Source organism: Vidua chalybeata, chromosome 22, assembly GCF_026979565.1.
Source record: "Vidua chalybeata isolate OUT-0048 chromosome 22, bVidCha1 merged haplotype, whole genome shotgun sequence".
NCBI lineage: Eukaryota > Metazoa > Chordata > Aves > Passeriformes > Viduidae > Vidua > Vidua chalybeata.
Window position 1 is genome coordinate 1,515,619 of NC_071551.1, and position 21,234 is coordinate 1,536,852.

The 21,234-nt window shown below is 58.5% G+C and overlaps 1 protein-coding gene across 1 annotated transcript in view; it reads right to left on the bottom strand.

The window, feature by feature from the left end:
* Positions 1–574: 574 nt before the first annotated feature.
* PAX7 (paired box 7) overlaps positions 575–21,234 on the bottom strand; it is a 119,075-nt gene continuing 98,415 nt past the window's right edge. The window contains exons 9-11 of the mRNA XM_053962945.1: positions 11,193–11,258; positions 4,814–5,060; positions 575–694 (exon numbers count right to left, since the gene is read on the bottom strand). Of these exons, the coding sequence (XP_053818920.1) occupies positions 579–694; positions 4,814–5,060; positions 11,193–11,258 (429 nt within the window). The 3' untranslated portion in view covers positions 575–578. The remainder of the gene's footprint in view (positions 695–4,813; positions 5,061–11,192; positions 11,259–21,234) is intronic.

The following is a 21,234-nucleotide window of genomic DNA, read 5'->3' on the forward strand; positions in this document are numbered from 1 at the left end:
TGGGCTGGGGAAATTTGCTGTCCCTTGAATAAATGTTTTTCTGCTTTCATTTGTCTTTGCAGTTTGTTTGTTTGTTTGTTTCTTAAACAAGTCCTTATATTTGGTCCATTGGTCTTCCGTGGTCCTGATTTACATCACCCTTAATGCTCAGCTGGGTTATTCCTTCCTATACAACATTCACCAAATTTACAGCAACGGAAAGAAAAGGAAACAAAATGAAACTTTTTTTTTCCTTTGCAAAGAAAAAAAAAAAAAACAAAACAACAAAGCGCTCAATTTGGCTTTGACTATGCCAGCTACCCAGGGAATGGCAAGTCCTGGAGCGTGGGGGATGCCGTGGCCAGGGGGTTTGGAGGGAGGGCTGGACCAGGGTTGATAAATGCACCCAGCCCGTTGTCTCTGGCCACAGGAGGAGTCAGGCCCCGGAGGCCGGACTTGCCTCTGGAATGCTCTGGAGGAGCCGGGTTCTGGGAGAGCTCCCCCCTCTTTCTCATCTCCTCGGCAGCTGGGGTGGAATGGGTCAGGAAGGATCCCTGGAAGCCGGCGGGGCTCTCCAGAGGTCCCTGCGGGTGGGGCTCTCAGTAGGCCTGGCCCGTCTCCACCGGCAGCAGCCCCAGCACGGCCGAGTGCTCGCCCAGCTTCATGCGGCGCTGCGTGGACAGGCTGACGTTCTTGGCCAGGTAATCCACGGCAGCTGTGGGGGAAAGGGACAGTGAGGACACGGGGGACACGCAGTGACCCCTTTCAGCCCTGCAGGGCAGCACCAGGGACCTCCTGCTCTCCTGGGAAGGGCTCAGAGCTGGGATGGGGCTGTCACACACACCAGGGACCTCCTGCTCCCCCAGGAAGGGCTCAGAGCTGGGATGGGGCTGTCACACACACCAGGGACCTCCTGCTCCCCCAGGAAGGGCTCAGAGCTGGGATGGGGCTGTCACACACACCAGGGACCTCCTGCTCTCCCGGGAAGGGCTCAGAGCTGGGATGGGGCTGTCACACACACCAGGGACCTCCTGCTCCCCCAGGAAGGGCTCAGAGCTGGGATGGGGCTGTCACACACACCAGGGACCTCCTGCTCCCCCAGGAAGGGCTCAGAGCTCGGCTGGAGCTGCCAGGAGCAGGACTGGCCCTGCTGGGGCTCAGCACAGCTGAGGGGAGGGGGGGCCCTCGATTCTCTCCATGAACACCTGGAAAAAGCTGAAATTCCGCCATGGAAAAGGGGGTTCAGAGGGAGCTGAGCCTGGAGGTTCGGGATAAACCTTCCAGGCTGCCGCTCCGGCTGCTGCTGCTGACCAGAGATTTCGGTGGAAGCTGCCCGGGTCTGGGCTCGCAGCTGCCTCGCCCACTGCTGACTCACGGCTGTGAGCTCTGCCTCCCTGCACCCCACGGAAACCTCTTCCCTCGCTTCCATCTGGGAAGGGAGAGCAGCCCCAGCCCCGGAGGGGACGGCAGGTCCCAGCTCCCGCGGCTGCCCCGGGGTGAGGGGGACAGGGCTGGGACAGGACGGTGACACTGCTCATTAGCCGGGCTTCAGTCAAAGTCCCCCTCCGCGCCTCTAATGGCCCCAATTAGATTAATCAGGAGCTGGCAGGAGCGGCCCGATCGCTGCCAATGAGTAAACAAATCTCAGCCATCAACGTCCTGTCAGCGGCGGGCCCCAGAGGAGCCCCTTCCACGCACCAATCCTGATTAGACTTGGCAGATCCATTAGAATTCCCTTCACGCTCCCGCGTTCCATCACCGGCATCATTAACACGGCCCCGGCCTCTGGGAGCGGCGGATCCGCCGGCCCCGCTCCCCCCGGGCGGGGCTGGAGCGGCTCTGGGAGCGGGAGGGATCCCGGGATAACCCAACGGGAGCAGCAGCACGCTCGGGAATGCTGCGTGTGCTCCCTCCACCTTCCACGGGGTCCCTGCCATCCAGAACTTTCCCTGGTATTTCAGGGATTTGACTGCTGGGGCGCCCCGGGTGCGTGGTGGTGGCGCTGTCCCCGGTGTCACCCGTGCTGGGTGGCCCTGGGGGATGGAGGGGGGCGAGCAGGTGGAGCCCACAAAATCCTGGAATCGTCACGGAGCTTGGAAAAGCCCCCTGAGATCATCGAGTCCAGACCTGAACCCGGCACTGCCCATCCCCAATCCCTGTCTCCGAGCACTGGATCCATTTTTTGGGACATTTCCAAGGATGGCATCTCCCTGGGCAGCCCATGCCCGCCTGAGCCCCTTTCCACGCAGGAATTTCCCCCAGAATCCAACCTGAACCTCCCTTGGTGCCGTTTGAGGCCGTTTCCTTTTGTCCAGTCCCTCGTTCCCTGCGAGCAGAGCCCGACCTCCCCCAGCTCCAGCCTCCTGCCAGGAGGCAATCCCATGGCAATCCCATCCTCCCCAAAAACCCCAAATATTCCTTGCTGTGCCGGTGGGAAAAACCCACAGGCACCAGGGGATCCCAGGCCAGAAATCAGGGATGGGGTTTGTTGGTTCAATGGGGCAGAAGCCAAAATAAACCCAGAAATTTACGGGAGGTGTTTGTTTGTTGGTTTAAGTGAGAGGGAGAGTGAGGCTGGGTTTGTTTGTGTAAAACTGGGAATAAGGAGAGGTGGGAGGAGGGGGATTCTCTGCAGGCCAGGTTCAGAGGCCACCCAAAATCCTGGGTGTGTCCCCTGTTACACAGAGCCTGCCCCAACCTCAGAACCCCCATTCCTATAATATCACTTATATTAATTACATTATATAATATATTTTTATATTGTATAAATATATTATATATTATTATAATTTATTACAATATATATTATAATATATTTATATAATATATTTTATATATTATATAAATATAATATAATGCTATTATATTATATTATATTATATTATATTATATTATATTATATTATTTTCATATAATTACATTATATATATACCATAATATACCATTAATTACATCACATTATATACACCATTACATTATACAGGATCCAAATTATACTTTGCATTATGAAATTAATATAGTTTAGCACCTAAAAATAGCTTTTGATGCACCTAAAAATAGTTTTGATGCTCTTGTGCCACATCAGAGGAGGAAGGAGCACCTGATCTGAATAAATGACCCCGTGGGGTCACCTCACGCCGACAGGCGTTAAAACAGAATTTCAAGGGAAGAGAAGAGCCCAAAAGGAGGGGGAACTGGAATTATCTGCAAAGCAAACAGGCGCGGGGAAAGGCAGGAAAAAATGTCGTTCTTCCAAGGTCAACTGCAGCACTAATTACCGAGGCGAGCTGCAGAGAGCTCGTCACCAACGGGGTGACAGAAACCGGGACGGGGGGCCCGGGAAGCAACACAAACTGTGCGAGCAGCTCGAGCAAAAATTCCTGCAGCAAAGCGAGACAAACCCTCCTTTCTCCTTCCCCCTCTCGCCCGAGCGCAGCTCGCCCCCTTATTTTATTTTTTACACACATGGGTGTGACTAACGCCTCGCCCAAGGGAATCTTTATTGGAAATACATGGTATCGGAATTTGTTTAAGATTTTTATCAATAGCACGTGTGTCCAGCCCCGCATCCAGAAGCGAGGGGAAGGTCGAGGGGTCACAGATCAAACTCCCGACAAACAAAAAGAGGAGGGGCGGGGGGGCCGCTATTGATCCCGTCTGCCGCCACAGCCGGTTCTCATTGAGGCCGCGCGTTAAGGACATTAAAGGGCTGGGCCAGAGCGGCCCGGGAGCCGCGGCCGAGGGAGGAGAGGTCACCGAGGACACGCTGCGGGCAGCGGGAGCGCGCCCGCAGGAAGAGGATGCACCTTTAACCCTCGCGGGGGCAGCGGCGCTGCGAGCGGCCCCGCGGCCGGGAACACGCGGCAGGTGAGAACAGCCCCGGCCGCGGGGCTGTCCCTGTCACCCGGCCGGGCTGTCCCTGTCACCTCCTGCCAGGGTGTCCCTGTCACCCCCTCGGGCTGTCCCTGTCACCTCCTGCCAGGTTGTTCCTGTCACCCGGCCGGGCTGTCCCTGTCACCTCCTGCCAGGGTGTCCTTGTCACCTGGCTGGGCTGTCCCTGTCACCTGGCCGGGATAGCACCCCCTGACCACCCAAAAAGGACAACACCCCCCTGATCGGGATGTCCCTGTCACCTCCTACCAGCCTGTCCCTGTCACCCAAGTGGGAAAGCTCCCACTGGCCAGGCTGTCCTTGTCACCTCCAGCCAGACTGTCCCTGTCACCCAGAAGGGACAGCACCCTCTGACTGGGCTGTCTTTGTCAAATAAAAGGGACAACACCCCCCTGACCAGGCTGTCTCTGTCACCCCTGCCAGGCTGTCCCTGTCACCTCTGGCCAGGCTGTCCCTGTCATCCAGCCAGAACAGCACCCCATGACTGGGGTGTCCCTGTCACCCAGCAGGGACCACACGTGGGCCAGGCTGTCCCTGCCCAAGGGCAGGCTCAGCACTCCCAGCCCTGCTGCCAAATGCGCTCTGTAGGAAAAGCTCCCAGCCCGGCCTGGGGAGGGCAGGGCAGGCAGGGACACACTCAGCTCGGCTTTACAAATCCCAGCTGAGCAGGGCGAGCCAGTCCTGCTGGTTTTGGGGAAGTGAGAAGGGGCTGGGAGCTGCCCTTTGCTGACAGAAAGGTTTCACCTAAAACATTTCATTGGGGTTTTCAGATTCACCTGCCAGGGGAGGAGCAACCCATGAGCAGATTTCACTTCCAGCAGCAGGACAAACTTCCAGGGGTCTCCCACCCAAAAAGGCAGAATTTGGGTGTATAAATCCAATCCTCCACTCCCTCCCTCGCTTCTGCCCTTCCCGGGATGGGGGAATTCCTCCCAGCACTTACTCTGGCCGTACTGGCCGTACTGGTAGCCGGCCACGGGATCCACGCTGTAGCTGGTGGTGCTGTAGGTGGGGGGACAGTAGGACTGCGAGGTCGGGAGGCTCTCCACGGACTTGATGGAGTCGCTGCGCTGGCTGCAGCTGGCCGAGATGGAGTTGGTGCTGTCCAGGCCGCCGTGGAGGGGAGAGATCGAGAAATCGGCCTGGGGCTGCGGCGGGACCCCGCTGGGGTTGCTCAGGATGCTCATCACCTGCAGAGACACCGAGGCACCGTCAGGGGCCGAGCGGGAGGAAAACGGCCCCAAAAACGGTGCTTTGGCGTGGACAGCGCCCACACGGGGCTGGCCGGGCGGGAGAGCCGAGCTCTGCTCCCCCAAACCCCGCCGGGGCTCTCCTTGGAGCCCTGAACGGGCAGAATGCAGCAGTTCCATTCAGCCCACTCGGGTTTTGAGGATATTTTGCTGCCCTGCCAGGGATGAGCACAGGGGCCACGGAAAATCAGGAGAAAAATCCCGATTTTCCCAAAGGGACGGTGAGGACAGCCCCGTTCTTGGGAAGTCAGATTTGCAAAGGTCCCCACACAAAGCAGATCAAACCCTGGCTGGCTTTGATGCAGCTTCAGGGGCTGAAACGTCCGAGGTCTCTTTGCCCCCAAATGTTAAAGGGTAACAGGTCCTGGTCCGGCTCCTCTCAGCCCTCGGTTGGAAAATGTAATTGAATTTGCACACAAAAATCTTCCTGCTTTGAGACCTGAACCAGATGAACTAATTGGGTTTTTGTTGGTGTTTTTTTTTCTCCTTTTTTTTTTTTTTTTTTTTTCCCCAGCAAAAATGCCAGATTTGTTCCCGGGGCTGAGCTGGGGGTGAGGCTCTGCCCTTCACACGGGGACCCCGGTCCCGCCAGGGATCAGCAGAATTTCCCCGGGGTAATTCCGAGTTAAGGGTGGAAAGGGTTCGCAGGGGAAGGGCCGGGGGTTCCTGAAGCCTCTCGGTCGTGTCGGAGCCGCCGCGGGCTGGGGCGGGGGGAGCGGGGACAGGGGACGGTCACCTCGGGGGGCCCGGCCGGCGCTCAGATGCCGAGCGGCTCCAAATCTCCGAATTTAGCATAACCTTATTGACATCAATTAAAGTGGCAAATTGGAAATATTTGGAGCCTGGCAAGTGGTAAAATGAGCCCTTTATCCGCCAGCAGCGGCCTGGTGAGCTTTTGTGCCGGGGCTGCATTCTCGGGAAGGACACTGGGGGGGTTTATGGGGCCGAGGCTCCCCTTCCTGCTCACCCCGACACCTTCCCGGCCCCTCCTCCCTGCCCCAGCGGGCTCCGGGGTGAATGCCCAGCCACGAGCTGGCCTCTGCTTTCTAAAGCATCTCCTCCTCCCCCCGGAAGGGCTCGGGAGTGCTGCAAAGACGCTTTGCCTTGATGGAAAATCCCCTCCCGGCTCCGCTCCGGGAGGAGAATTTGTCCAGGAGGGGAACTCGGCAGCGGGGGGTGGAGGGGGTTGGGTAAAATCCTGGAAAATCCATCTAACCCCCAGCGCGGGGCTGGGCTGGGTGTGGGGCTGGGGCATGGGAATGAGCTTTGAGCGAGGGAAGGGCTCGTTCCCCCCCATCCCGGGCTTGTTCCCCCCCATCCCGGGCTCGTTCCCCCCTCATCCCGGGCTCACTGACCCCTCCTCCTCCAAGCTTTCCACCCTACACCGAGCTCAGACTTCTCTGCTGCTCCCCCAAGTTAAGCCCGGCTCAGCTGTCTGCACATAGAGCTTAGCAGAGCCTCATGGGCTCTCCAGAGCCTCGTGGCATGGATTAAGCCCCAAGGGGCTTCCATGAGGATGTTCAGCCCTAAAAATGTCCCCATGGAGCTCCCCAGCCCAAGGACGGGGGGATGAAGAGAGGAAAGTGCGTTTAACACTCAGGAGAGCGGGTTCATCCAGGACCGGGGTGCTGAGCTGTCCTGGGGGTGCAACACGGACCCCCCGGCTCTGCGGAGTGGGGAAATCACGGAAGGGCAGCCTGGGGGGCTCTTCCAGCTGCAGAGTTATTTGTGGGCTCCCCCTAAAGCCCACAAACCCTGGCCTGGCTCAGCCCCAATCCCCTGGGTTCAGGGAGACCTCCGGGCTGGAGCATCCCCTGGGCTGGAGGAGCTGGGTCCGTGTCCTGAGGGACACCCAGGCCCCTCACACAGAGCCCCCAGCCACGGCTGGAGTAAATTCACGAGCAAAACCGCCTGTTTAAAACAACAAACACGCGCGGAAAACACAGACGTGGGGGTTGTGAGTTATTTCTGGAAGCTCTGCCCTTTCTCCTCGCCCTTCCTGAGCTGTCCGGGCCGGGCAGTGCTGCCTGGCCGGGGCTGTGAGCCCGCCCAGCCGAGCCCTGCAGGTGCAGAGAGGATTTCACGCGCTGGAATCGCTCAGGGAGCAGCGGGGTTTGTGCTGCTCTCCCTCCCTCCCTGCCACGGCCCCGGAGTGCCCCAGCTGCTTCTGATTACCCCGAGAAAAGAACCGGCTCCCCAAGGCAGGGAGAGCCACATTAACACTTCCTTTTAGGAAAAAAAAGGGGATGTAAAGCAAGGCTGGCAAATGAAACCCAGATTCACACTCCAAATTCAGGGAGCGGGGCAGATGCTCCCACAAATGCCGCTAAAAAAAGGAATTGGCTTTAACTGGTGGGAATCAGGAGCGGTTCCTGAGCTCAGCTCTGCCCCTGGAGTCTCTCAGCAGCCCCGGCCCTGTGGAGTTCCCGGTCCCTGCTCCCCCTCCGGGATCCTGCAGGGACCTGCCCCTGCCGAGGGACAGCTTAGCCCGGCCCGAAGGGGAAAGGAAGGGCTGAATTTCCCTCTGGGAATCCATCGGGATGCCGGGATTCCCTCCCAGCCCTGCCGGGGTGGGGAATGGCTGCCTCTGGGGCAGGGGATGCATCCCAGCTGGATGTTCCTATGGATTTGGGGTGGCCAAGGGGACCCTGACAGCTCAGCTGAGCCCCAAATCTTTGGTCCCTCTCCAAGAATGCTGGAAGCCCCTGCCCTTCCCGGACAGGCTGAGGGGGATTTGGGGCCGAGAATTCCCTTCCCAGACAGGCTGAGGGGGATTTGGGGCTGAGAATTCCCTTCCCGGACAGGCTGAGGGGGATTTGGGGCCGAGAATTCCCTTCCTGGACAGGCTGAGGGGGATTTGGGGCCGAGAATTCCCTTCCCAGACAGGCTGAGGGGGATTTGGGGCTGAGAATTCCCTTCCTGGACAGGCTGAGGGGGATTTGGGGCCGAGAATTCCCTTCCCGGACAGGCTGAGGGGGATTTGGGGCTGAGCTCCCTGAGCTCTGCACAGGTCCAGCTGAGGGCACATCTGATTTTCCCCATCCCAGGATGTGACGGGGTTTGGAATATCGAGAGGGAACCTGAGGCTCCCGTTCCCTCCTTCCACCCAGCACGGCAAACCCTGCAGAGCCCTCCCGGGCCCACGTCCCCTGGCTTCTCCCTCCAGCTGCAGAAACTCATTTTCCAGGCCACTTTTGAACTCTGGATCCCCTCCTCAAGAATGCAAAGTCCTTCTCCCTTCCCTCTGTGACCTTGCTGCCTTCTAATTTATTACTTCTTGGTGCATTATCATCCCTGACTAAAAATCAATGCCCGCTCCACATCTGCCAGGGTTTATCTGCAGGGGGATCTGCTCGCTGTCCATCAGCGGGGCTGACAGCGGGACCGGCCCTTTCCCTCCCCATCCCCATCCTCTCCCTTCCCCTGGCCCAAATCCATCCGTGGGCTCGCTCTCGGGGCCGAGTCAATGCCAGCAGCCTTGGGCCTCGTCCCCTGCCTTTCCCGAGGTCACCTTTGCAGTGGGGACGAGCGGGGAGAGGTCCTGGAGTGCGAGGCTGATGCACAAAGACCCTCCTGGATGAAAGCAGCAGCTCCCCCCTCACCTCCCGCTGCTCCCTCCCTCCCCACCCTCCTTGGCAGCTCCCCCCGCTCCCCCCGGGACGTTTCATCGCTCTCTCCCCTACTAGAAAAGGAGGGGAGTTAAAAAAATGTAATTAATTCCCTCCATTTCTGAGCTGGCCCTCAGGGCCTGTGGCCGCGGAAGCTGCAGCGGGGGAAATGTGCACCCTTTATGATAAAGGGAGGCGGCTTTGGGGAGGGAAGCGCAATTAGGACCTTCCAGCTGGGCAATCAGGATCCGCTTTTGGGGCGCAGGGGGGCCGGAGGGGACCCCAGAGATGGGGACAGATAAGAGAGGGACAAGGGCAGGGCAGCAGCCGAGTTTGGTGGCCAGGCCTGGCCCTGGCAGAGCCGGCGGTCGCTCCTGAGGACACGGGACAGCCCCGGAGTGACCACGGCTCCAGCCCTAAAACATCCCCAGAGTGACCACAGCTCCTGTGACCACGGCTCTACAACATCCACAGAGTGACCACTGCTCCAGCCCTACAGGAAATCCTGGAGTGACCACGGCTCCTGCCCTAAAACATCCCCAGAGTGACCGGAACATCCCTACAGATGACAGAGTGACCACAACTTCCTTACAACATCCCCAGAGTGACCACGGCTCCTGCCCTGCCCCAGAAGCTCTCCAGGATCCCCAGGTGACCCCTGGGGTTGGCTCCTGGACGCTATGGGGGCACACCCAGGGACACCCAGGGACATCCAGGGACACACCCAGGGACATCCAGGGACACACCCAGGGACACATTGAGGAACATCCAGAGACATCCATAGACACATCCAGGGACACACCAGGGACATCCAGGGACACCTCAGGAAGGGCTCCTGCCATTGTGGCTCCTGGGGCTGTGGTGCTGCTTTCCTGGGAACAGGGACAAACCTTCCCTGGCTGGCAGTGGGATCCCTTGGACTTTTTGGGGCCACACCAGGCAAGAAGCACCAGGAAATTCCCTGCAGGGGAGGCTGAAATCTCCCTGGGCTCCAGCTTTGGGGTGTTCCCACTTCCCTTCCCTGGGCACGGCAAACCTGTCTGCTGGGAAACCTGCTGGATCCTTGGGATTTAGGGAGAACAAAGCTCTCCCAGTTCTTCCAGGGGGGAGCTCGGTCCCTGCCACCCCTGGCTGCCCCAGCTCCTCTCCAGGTCGTGCCCTGCCCTCCCAGGCAGTTTTGGGGGGGACCCAGCTCAATCCTTCCCATCCTTCTCTCTCACCCTGCTCCTGGCAGAAGGAAAAACCCTTCCCCACAGTAATGCTTTTTGATCTCTGTGGATTCATTTCCACTTGGCGGGAAGAGGAAGAGTCGATTATTCCACACATACATTAAATGGGAACAAAATGAAGAGGTGACTGTAGGACGGCTGAAAGCCGAAGAAAGAGTTAGGAGGAGATAAATACACTTTCCCCAAAGATCTCCACTTGAAAGGAGGATAAATATATGCAAATATGCCCCTAGGTAGGACTAAAATGACTTGTGTAGCAATCACTAACACTGCACTCACAAAACCAAGCAATTAATTTCGAATATTTTCTAAATCACCGCAGCCAGCTGAGCTGGATCCCAGCGTTCCAAACCGAGCACCCATTAAATTTGCTTTGCAGATCCAGAGGGTGCTTCACCCTTCCTGCACCTGGAAAATCCCTGATCCGGGTCACTGCAGCTCCTTGGGTGCTGCGGCACTGCCGGGCAGGGTTTGGAGCAAGCTGGAGCTCAGTGGTGGGGTTTGCTGGGCAGGGGGTGCTCCTGAGGAGCCTGGGGGTGTTTTCCAAGCCCAGCGATTCCCTCTGGGGTTACCTCGCTGTCCTCGAGCTCAGCCCTGCCTCTCTCGAGTGTGATCGAGGCCTCCACTCGGATTTTGGGGCGATTCAAGGTTGACAAACCCGGGGCTGCTCCCTGGCCTCGCCCCCCCGGGTGTTCATCCCCCCTCCAGGAGCTGAGGGGACGAGGAGCCCCCAGAACCCCACAGCTCCTCCTGATACGGGCCGGCTCCAGGGCTGCTGCTGGGGAGCTGCAAAACCCCAACTTCCAACCCCAAACCTCGGCTGGGAAACACGTGGAGAGCTGGGAACGGAACGCAATGTGCCTGAATCCTGCATCCCCTACACCCCCGGGCCACATCGCACCAGAGCCCTCCAGAGCGGCCCCAAACAGCAAAAACCAACCCCCGCATGCCAGCGGCGCCGTCCCGCGGCTCCAAACCCCGAGGGACGCTCCGGCACCGCGGGGAAGGGCGCTGGGACACGGCAGGTGACATGGAGATGAGCGCCTGTGCCCTAAAATGGCCCTGCTCCGCTGGATGGATGGAAGCCGCCACACACCGACGATGGAGAGGGCTTGGGGAGGTGCCGGGGGTGGGATGGAGCCGGGGATGCGATGGAGCTGCGGCACAGCGGAGCCATGGGGGCTGCGAGGGAGGAGGAGGAGGAGGAGCGGGGGGAGGCGGTGGGAGGTTGTTACCTGATTGTTCAGGGCTATGGTGAGGTTCCAGCGGGAGCACTGCATCTTGTTTTGGGCACCCTGCTTCTGTAGGGATGTACAAATCACAGACAAGGTCTGAGGAAAAGGCTCTAAGCTATGCGGAAAGAGTGGGAAGGGCTCAGCCGGAGGGGGAGAGGAACGGCTTCGGCGCGGGAAGGAGCAGCGGGGATCCCACGAGGGAATCGGGAGCACTGCGGGGTCAAACATCCACTGAGGGCTCCGAGAAATCCCACAGGAGAAGCGGGATCGGGAGGGGAAGAGCAGAAATTACATCAAAAGCTGCTTGGTCTGGGGACACGAGCCATGGTCCCTGACCTGGGACACCAAACTCTGCCCTGGGACACCAAACTCTGCTCCAAAAACACAAGCCATGGTCCCTGACCTGGGACACCAAACTCTGCTCCAAAAACACGAGTCATGGTCCCTGACCTGGGACACCAAACTCTGCCCTGGGACACCAAACTCTGCTTAGAAACATGAGCCATGGTCTCTGGCTCTGGGACACCAGACTCTGCTGTGGGACACCAGACTCCACTCAGAAACACGAGCCATTGTCCCTGACCTGGGACACCAAACTCTGCTCTGGGACACCAAACTCTGCCCTGGGACACCAAACTCTGCATTTCCCAGAGAAAAGCGGGAAGCAAAGGCCTGGCCAGGCTGGATCACCAGGGAGGAAACACAAAGATGTTTTGTGGAGTGGGGGCTGGGGAGGCCAGCGGGGTCCCAGGTTATGGACACCGATTTCAGCGACCAGGAAGCGCCGGGAGAGAGGAGCTCCTCCCTCCCGGAACCGGGAGAGGCTCCAGCCAAGGGGCCAAGGAGCACCTCCACACCCCGAACTCTCACAGGGCTCCGATTTCCAGGCGCTGCCGGGCACGCAGCTCCCCTCGGGGAAGGGATTTTTGTGCTTCACCACCCATCAGCACCATGCTTTGTCTCACGGCACATCAGCACCGGGCGTTTTCCCCGATTTCATTGGGATCCTGAGACATTTTCTAAAGAAAACCCAGGATCAAGCCCGGGCTGCCCCGATGTGCTGCTCAGCAAACGGAGCTGCCCCAGCCTCCCGATTTCTGAGTCGCCACAAACAAACTCCACCCTGGTGCTGTTTCCATCCTCCGCGGGTTTAACCTTGCATTTCCCCGTGAATATTTCAGAAGGGAGAAGCTGGGTGGGAAAATCCGCCTGGTGGAATGGGAAGCGTCCCTGGGACATTTCACCCCGAGTATCCGGGGCAGGAATACCAATCCTTGCTCCTGGAGTTTTGGGACAAAGTCACCTGGGAGAGAAAGCAGGAAGGCAGAACCACGGAAAAATGGAATTCCCAAACGCTTCCAGACCAATGGAAGGACTGGGGGAAGATTTGGGGTTGGAAATGGGTCGGGCTTGTGGCTTTTGTTCTGCATTTTTGGGTCCATTTTCGGGTCAGCTCAGGCCCGCTGGGGGCAGGTGGGGAAGGAGAAGCTTTGGGTTCTTGGTGAGGGATACAAAACGCCGAGAAAGGAGCAAACACCCCAAGGTTCCCCATGAAACAGCCCAAAACCTGTGGAGGCTGCCAGAGCGGCACCGAGGGGTCTCAGCAAATTCCAGCTGCTTTAGGAACTTCTCTTATTCCTCTGACAAAGCCAGACCCGAATCCACGGCAAGGTCTCCTCTTCTCTTCCTCCCTTGTCCCTCCTCTCCCTCGCTCCATTCTCATTCCCGATCCCGGCAGTGCAGCCCCGCGGGGGGAGCTGATGGAGCTTCCAAAGGAGATTTCCTGGGATACTCTGAGCCCGCTCCAGGCCCCCCCCGTGCCCGGGGAGTGCGGGGGAGCCTCTGTCAGTGCCAAAGGAGCTGCACCACAAAGGATCCCCCGCGGGTCCCAGCGCCTGGCCCCGGGCGAGGCTGCTCTGTGCGCTGATAGCCCCGTGGGCTGACAGCCCCGTGGGCTGATAGCCCCGTGCACTGATAGCCCCGTGCGCTGATAGCCCCGTGAGCTGATAGCCCCGTGCGCTGATAGCCCCGTGAGCTGATAGCCCTGTGCGCTGATAGCCCCGTGGGCTGATAGCCCCGTGCGCTGATAGCCCCGTGGGCTGACAGCCCCGTGGGCTGATAGCCCCGTGGGCTGATAGCCCCGTGAGCTGATAGCCCTGTGCGCTGATAGCCCCGTGCGCTGATAGCCCCGTGGGCTGATAGCCCCGTGCGCTGATAGCCCCGTGCGCTGATAGCCCCGTGGGCTGATAGTTCCGTGAGCTGATAGCCCCGTGGGCTGATAGCCCCGTGCGCTGAAAGCTCTGTGGGCTGATAGCCCCGTGGGCTGATAGCCCCGTGCGCTGATAGCCCCGTGAGCTGATAGCCCTGTGCGCTGATAGCCCCGTGGGCTGATAGCTCCGTGAGCTGATAGCCCCGTGGGCTGATAGCCCCGTGCGCTGATAGCCCCGTGGGCTGATAGCTCCGTGAACTGATAGCCCCGTGCGCTGAAAGCTCTGTGGGCTGATAGCCCCGTGAGCTGATAGCCCCGTGCGCTGATAGCTCTGTGGGCTGATAGCCCCGTGGGCTCATAGCCCCGTGCCCTGATAGCCCTGTGCGCTGATAGCCCCGTGGGCTCATTGACAGGCCCGGCCCTGCGCCGGGCTCCCCGCGCTGAGGGTGATGCCTGAGGGTTTGAACTTTTCTATGTTCCGTGTGTTTGTAACCCTGCGGTTCTGTAGTGCACAACTCCAAACTCCACACGCAGGGTCAGCTGCTGCTCTCCCGTTTTGGGCAGACACAACAATTCCTCTCCAGGCCTGGCAATCAAGGACACCTCACTGCCTCAGGCCCCGAGAAATTCAACAAAAGGGACATGGGGGGAGCAAGCTCGGAGTAAATGACTTCATTAGCTGAAGCTGGAATTGGAGGATTAACCCCCAATATGCAAATGGACCGGAGTTATCAAAGTGTGAAAACCCATGAGCCGTGGTCCATTTTTGGGTGTAGCCCCTGGGGGGCTTTGTCTGCCCGAGATGTACCTGAAGGCCCTTCAGTAAATACAAGCGCTTTTTCTTCCCTTAATTTTGTCTGGCTCTGTTTTAGGTAGCCCCAAAAGGCATCAATAGTCCCAGCCCCGCCCCGGGCTCCTCTCTGCCTCCCCCGCTCCCTCTGATCTATCGAGGGCTGTAATCAGTTAAGCCCGGCTTAAGCGCGGTGTAAGAGACACCCGCTCAGCCCGGCCGCTGCCCGCGGGGCTCCCAGCGCCGGCCAGGAGAGGTCAGGGCGATGAAATCGCGCTGATGAGCCCAGCAAGGGCAGCGCTGGCCGAGCACCGAGCAGCCCCAGCTGCCCAAGGAAAGGGAAAATCAGCGGCGCCGAGCTCCTGCTCGCTCCCCTTCCCGATTCCCGGTTTTTAAGGGGAGCGTTTCTCTTCCCAGCCCTCCCCAAAGCCTGAGCAGGATCCCGGGGGATCCTGGCAGCGCCTCGGCTCCGGTTGGGTTTTTTGGGGCTGCCACGGAGGGGAATTTTTAAAGTCAGAGCCTCTTTTTCCTTCACCCAAAGGAAAATCCCAGCTCCCGAATCCAAGGAAATGCCGCTCCCAGCCCTCCCGTCCCTCCGGAGCCCTCTCTGCTGCTGAGGTTTCAGGAGCTGCTGGCTCGTCCCGAACGTGACCCTCCAAATCCTCCCAGAAAACCGGGAATCGGGGATGAAGGAGCCGCATCCAGCGCGGAGCAGAGCCTGCTGGGGTAGCGGGAAAAAGCACGGAAGGAAGCGGGATCCGCGCTGAAATCCAGGAGAAAAGAGCACCGCCCTGGAGCTCAGATGTTGCAGCTCAAACACCTCTCCTGCCCCCAGGCCAGGCTTTTCCCTTCTCTCCAGGAAGGGCCATTCCCGAGGACGCTCCAGGGAAAAGGAGCCCTTTGTGTCCCCTGCTTGCCACCGCCCCCACGCTGCTCCCGCCGTGCCGGGTCCCAACAGCCCCAGTTCCACCCCGAGCTGCCCGGTGCGGAGCTCGAGGGAATCTCTGGGCACGACAGGCACCGCCCGAGGCGATTTCTGAAATCCCAGAGCTCATTCCTGCCCGTCCGATGGGAGAAACCCGGCAGGAGTCACTGCCGTCACCCCAAATTCCGCCTGGCCCTAATCCCAAACTCCGGGGTCCGAACACCCCGGTCTGACCGGGCACTGCCCCACCAGGAATTGCCGATTTGGGGAATAAAACCCGACAGGATTGATTAAAAACGGCGCAGGCATACAAAGAGCAGAGCAAAACCTTTCCCCCGCAGCGCCACGAAAGGCCCGAGGGAGCGGGGCTTAGATCCCGTCCCTGCCCGGGTCCCCCCGCTCTCCAAAAGCCGCTCGGATGGAATTTTCCTGCCGACTTCGAGATGCTTACTTGAGCAGGGCATGAGATGAATCCCTCCCCGGGTATCTGGGCTCTGCCGTACCTAGGGTGGCGGCGCAAACCCCGCTGAATTCCCGGTGATTGTTTATTTGTGTGCTCATCACAACCGGGGGAAGCCTCGGAACAACGAGGGGGGAAAGCAGAAGCTCCTGGGTTAACGCCTCACTCGCCGCCCTTCCCGCTCCCTCGAGGGCACAATTTGAGTTTTTGGCCACCTCTGAAAGTGCTCCGAATTAAAATATATATTAGAATGACAAAGCCAAGCCACCACGAAGCGATCTGGGTCATCAGAGCAACAAAACGCCTAAACGCCTCTTTTTAAACCTTTTTTTTTTTTTTTTTTTTTTTTTTTTAATATCTCACGGACGCCACCGATGGCCTGGAACCAGGAGAGGTTTTTGAGGGGCAGAAGATGCCCTGATGGAAGGCGGCCGGCTGCTGCCACAGCCGCGCCTGTGCCAGGGCGCTGCCGCACTGAAATCAAACCTTTTCCAAGGAAAACAGCCCCGCATCCACCTCGCGGATCCGCAGCGCATCCCGCGCCCTCCCGCACAGACGCGACAACTTCATTCCTTAACCCCACAACTCCCGGCCGAGCCACGAGACTTGTATGAGAATATCTTGGTCCAAAAGCTACAAAAAACAGCAAATCCTCGCTCCGTTCCCGTCCTGGCTGCGGTGCCACGGGCAGGAGCGCGGCTGCCACTCCCTCGACGGCTCGAGTGGAGTTTTGGAGGCATCTCCTGCCGCAGAAGTTTAAAAGCACACAAGGCGCTGCCGATCCCGAGATAAACGCTGGAAAAGGGATTAGAGATACTTAGCGGAGGAGAGGGAAGACTCAGGAAGGGCTGATCATTTTCAAGATATGACTATTTAAAGATAATGATTGCATAAATTTAATTAATGCATTTTCATGCCGCAAATGGCCGTTTTGTAATTAATGTATCTGGCCTCGCTAAGCATGGGAGATCACATCTCCCGCCCCCTCCCCTCGCGAGCCCCCCTCCGCCTCCCGTTTAATGAAAGACAGAGAGCAGATGACAGAAACAATTTGTCAGCCCGCGCGGGTGTCAGATGCCTAATTGGTTGCGCTGAGTTAGTGGGAAGTGAAGGGGGAGAGGGTCGGCGCTGGGGGGGCTCTTTTCCCTCCCTTCATCCCGAGCTCCGGGCCCGGTGTCCGCGCCGGGGGCGGGGGGAGCGAGGGGCGAAAGTGTTTCGTGTTAATTGCTGGCGATTAGGACACAGATTGGCTGTGGCAGGCGCTGGGCAGTGACAAGCGGGGACACCCGCGCACAGCTGGCACTTGTCAGCGCTGCCGGCAGCGGGGACAGCGCCCGCGCTCCTGCCCCGGCTGCTCCTCCCGGCCCCATCCCGTCCCGCTCCCAGCCCCATCCCAATCTGGATCCCATCCCGATCCCATCCGGATCCTATCTCGATCCTATCCCGCTCCCATCCCACTCCCAGCCCGCTCCCATCCCGATCTCAGGTCCCAATCCCATCCCGATCCCATCTGGATCCCATCCCGAACCCATCCTGATCCTATCTCGCTCCCATCCTGATCCCAGGTCCCGATCCCATCCCGCTCCCATCCCTATCCCATCTCGATCCCATCCCAATCCCATCCTGACCCCAGATCCCATCCCGATCCTATCCCGATCCTATCCCACTCTCATCCCGCTCCCAGTCTGCTTCCATCCCGATCTCAGATCCCAATCCCATCCCGATCTCATCTGGATCCCATCTGGATCCCATCTCGATCCTATCCCGCTCCCATCCTGATCCTATGTCGATCCCATCCTGCTCCCATCCCGATCCCAGATCCCTTCCCGATCCCATCCCACTCCCATGCCAATCCCATCCCAGTCCCATCCCGATCCCATCCCGCTCCAGGCTCGGATCCCAGCTCTGCTCCCACCCTCCGGCTCAGCGAGGAACAGGGACCTTGGCACGGGGTTTGGGGCTCTGGGGAAAAGCTGAACCCCCAAAACCAGAGCCCAGCCCGGGTTTTATCGGCCCTGAGCCCTATAAGGGAAAATCTCCGTGTCCCGCCTGCTCCTGTCCCTGCCTCAATATGAGCCGGTCTAAAACCCAAGATTAAGGCAGAGCAGAGTCAATGTATGGACCGGCTGCTGCCGGGGCTCTGCGGGTGTCTTTGCGCAACGTTTGGGACTGCGGGGAAGAGCTGAACCCCAAAAAGCAGAGCCCAGCCCGGGCTTTACCTGCCCTGAGCCCTGCCAGCCTTTGCACCTGAGAGATCCCGGGAAAATCTCCGTGTCCTGCCTGCTCCTGTCCCTGCCTCGCTGCGAGCCAGTCTTAAACCCGAGATTAAGGCAGAGCAGAGTTAATGTATGGACCGGCTGCTGCCGGGGCTTTGCGGGTGCCCGCGGATCAGCGGCAGTAAAGCCCCGCCTGATTAATGCTGCCCTGGTCATTATGCGGAGGAGAAAAACCTCCTGTCCGCACAAAAAACGGGAATCCGGAGCTTCCGGAGGGGGAACGACACCAAACCCCGGCGGGACACAGCACACGTGGTCCAAAGTCCCGCCAGGAGCAGGGATTGACCTCGTTTCTGGAATATTCTGCCGTTTCCCGGGGCTCTGAGCTGATCACAGCGCTCAGCAGCGGCAGCAGGCGCGGCAGGGCTCAGCTCGCCCCTGCCCCCAGGAAAACCAGCCCAGCAAGGCCAAAACTCCAGCCCAGCAAGGCCAAAACTCCAGCCCAATAAAAGATAAAACTCAACCCCAAAAAAGGCTAAAACTCGAGCCCAAGGAAGGCCAAGATTTGAACCCAAGAAAGGCTAAACCTCAAGCCCAATAAAAGCTAAAACTCGAGTCAAAAAAACTTGAGCCCAAGAAAGGCCAAAACTTGAGCCAAATAAAAGCTAAAACCTGCGCCCAAGAAAGGCTGAAACATGAGCCCAAGAAAGGCCAAAACTTGAGTGCAGGAAAGGCCAAAACTCCAGCCCAAAAACGGTAAAACTCCAGCCCAAAAAAGATAGAACTTGAGCCCAAGACAGGCTAAACTCGAGCTGGAGCTGGGGTTTATCAGGGAGCAGGAATTTGAGCATCCCAAATGCTGACGTGCTCGTTCCAGCCAGCCTTGGGATAAGCCAAGCCTAGCAATGAGAACTTCAGACCACGGGGTGGTTCGGGGTCTCTGTAGGCCCATCCCTGGAAGATGTAAGGCAGTTTGATAAGGTTTGATAAGGTTTGATAAGGTTTTATCAGCTTTGTTTCAGTGCCATGCACAGGAACGGGGTGGGGAGGAGGAGCTGAGAACAGAAAATGTGGGATTTCCACGCTGGGCCCTGATTTAAACCCACAAAAAGAGAAGCTCCGGCTTTAAATCCCAGCTCCTCCTGGAGAAGGTTGACAAAGGGTCAGCAGGTGAGGGATAAACGCTGTGGGAAGGATAAACAGCATTTTCTTCCAGAGGAAAAAAGCCTTTCCATCGGCATCCACGGGAGTGGGAACGGGTGAGGGATTCATGCAAACACAATCGCCGAGGCAGAGGCCAAAATGAGGCAAAGTGCCACGATTTGGGGCAAAGCAGAAGGAAATGAACGATGCACTGGCGATAGTTTCTGCGCTTTTGTTTACAAAGAGGGAGAACCAAACTCTCCGGGCTGCGCTGACTGAAACGGCCCCGTTTGGTTCTGCCCATCAGCCCCAGCCCTGCCGGGATCCCTTTTCCTTTGGGATGGGGTTACAGGTGTGCAGCAGGCCCTGCCGCTGTTTGTTTGTGTCACCTGCACACAAAGAGGAGCAACCCCCCCAAAACCAGCGGATATTCCACATCTGGGGCCTGACCTCCTCCCCTCAGCCCGGCTCTCTGGCCGTGCCCTTGCCAAGGAAGCAAATCCAGAAGAAAAGAGGGAGAAAGCTCTGGATTCCTGAATCTTTCCCTGCAAAGCCAAGAGAGCACAAACCAAGTCTGGCCCAATCCTAAGAACGACAAAAAAAAGGGCTGAAAGCACTGTAGATGAACAGAGGGATCCTGACAATCCCTTCCAGAACTCCAGCAGGCACAAGCTCTGAGGAATACCCAGAATTTATGGGATTTTCTCCTTCCAAGAACAGCCCTGACACACGCTGGCCTGATCACCCACTCCTAAATGCTCCCTGAAGGATCCCAAATCCCCTCCTGGCTGCCAAAGGATCCCAAATCCCCTCCTGGCTGCTGAAAGATCCCAAATCCCTCCTGGCTGCCAAAGGATCCCAAATCCCCTCCTGGCTGCCAAAGGATCCCAAATCCCCTCCTGGCTGCTGAAGGATCCCAAATCCCCTCCTGGCTGCCAAAGGATCCCAAATCCCCTCCTGGCTGCTGAAGGATCCCAAATCCCTCCTGGCTGAGGGGACAGGCTGGGCTGTGCCTGTCACGTCCCCCCCGCCCCGTGGCAAACAAGTCCTGATGCACAACCGGGATTTATTAAATGACATCCAACAACTGCCTCATTAAATCAGGGCTCCGGCGCGGGCCGGAAGTCTTAATTTAAAGTGTCACCAACAATCAGGTGGTTCGGGCAGGCAGAGAAGGGGAAAAACGGGGCTGCAGAAGTCGGAAGCAGCCCCCAGTTATGGGGCAGGAGGTGATTTTTGTGCTGCTCGGGCCAGAGGTTGGGAAAATCTTTGTTCTGCGTTTGCTTTCCCAGGGTCCTCGCCGTGAACGCTCGAGCACCTTTGGGGTGTTTGAGATGCAGCGAAGGTTGAGGCCGAGATTGCCTCGCAATTGAAAACGCGGCCAGCGGTAAATTCGGTTTGTTCGCACTGGGAACGCTTCGGCTGCCGGGCAGGGGCGGCGGGGGCCGGGCGGGGGCGGGAGCCGCTCCCCGCGCCCCGGCCAAAATTAAATTTCAAAGTTTAATGAGTTGCGAAGGGCGCGGGATTAAAGCAGCGCGGTGCCCGCAGCGGAGCGGGGCCGGGAGGAGGGAGCGGGAGAGAGAGGCAGCGGAAAAATCCCACCCAGCCCCGAACGTCAGGGAACAGAGCGAGTGAAAAATGTCAGGGCAAATTGCTCTTGACAGTGTTAATATCTGCACCTCATAGCAATAATTACATGTAAATAAATAGTGAAATAGCTCTCAGCTGGAGGCTGCGCTCCGCGCGCAGATGCCACTCACAGCCAGCTGGGGACCTTTCGCTCCTCCGCGGCCGCGTCCCCCCTCCCTCCCTCCTTCCTTCCCTCCCTCCCTCTCCGGTTTCACCCGTGCCAGAGCCGCCACAGCGAGCGCTGCCGGCCGCAGCTCTGAGCTCAGCCCTGCCCCGCTCCCAGCGCTCCTTCCCTCCCCAAATCCCGGGAAAACGGCGCTGCTCCAGCCCCTCGCCAGGGAAAAGCGGCTCTGAATCCACGGCCGTGGCGTGGGGGAAGCTCGGGGATGGGATGGGATGGGATGGGATGGGATGGGATGGGATGGGATGGGATGGGATCAATGGGATGGGATGGGATGGGATGGGATGGGATGGGATGGGATGGGATGGGATGGGATGGGGATGGGATGGGATGGGATGGGATGGGATGAGATGGGGATGGAATGGGGATAGGATGAGATGAGATGGGATGAGATGAGATGAGATGAGATGAGATGAGATGAGATGAGATGAGATGAGATGAGATGGGATGGGATGGGATGGGGATGGTGCGGCCATCCCTTCCCTCTCT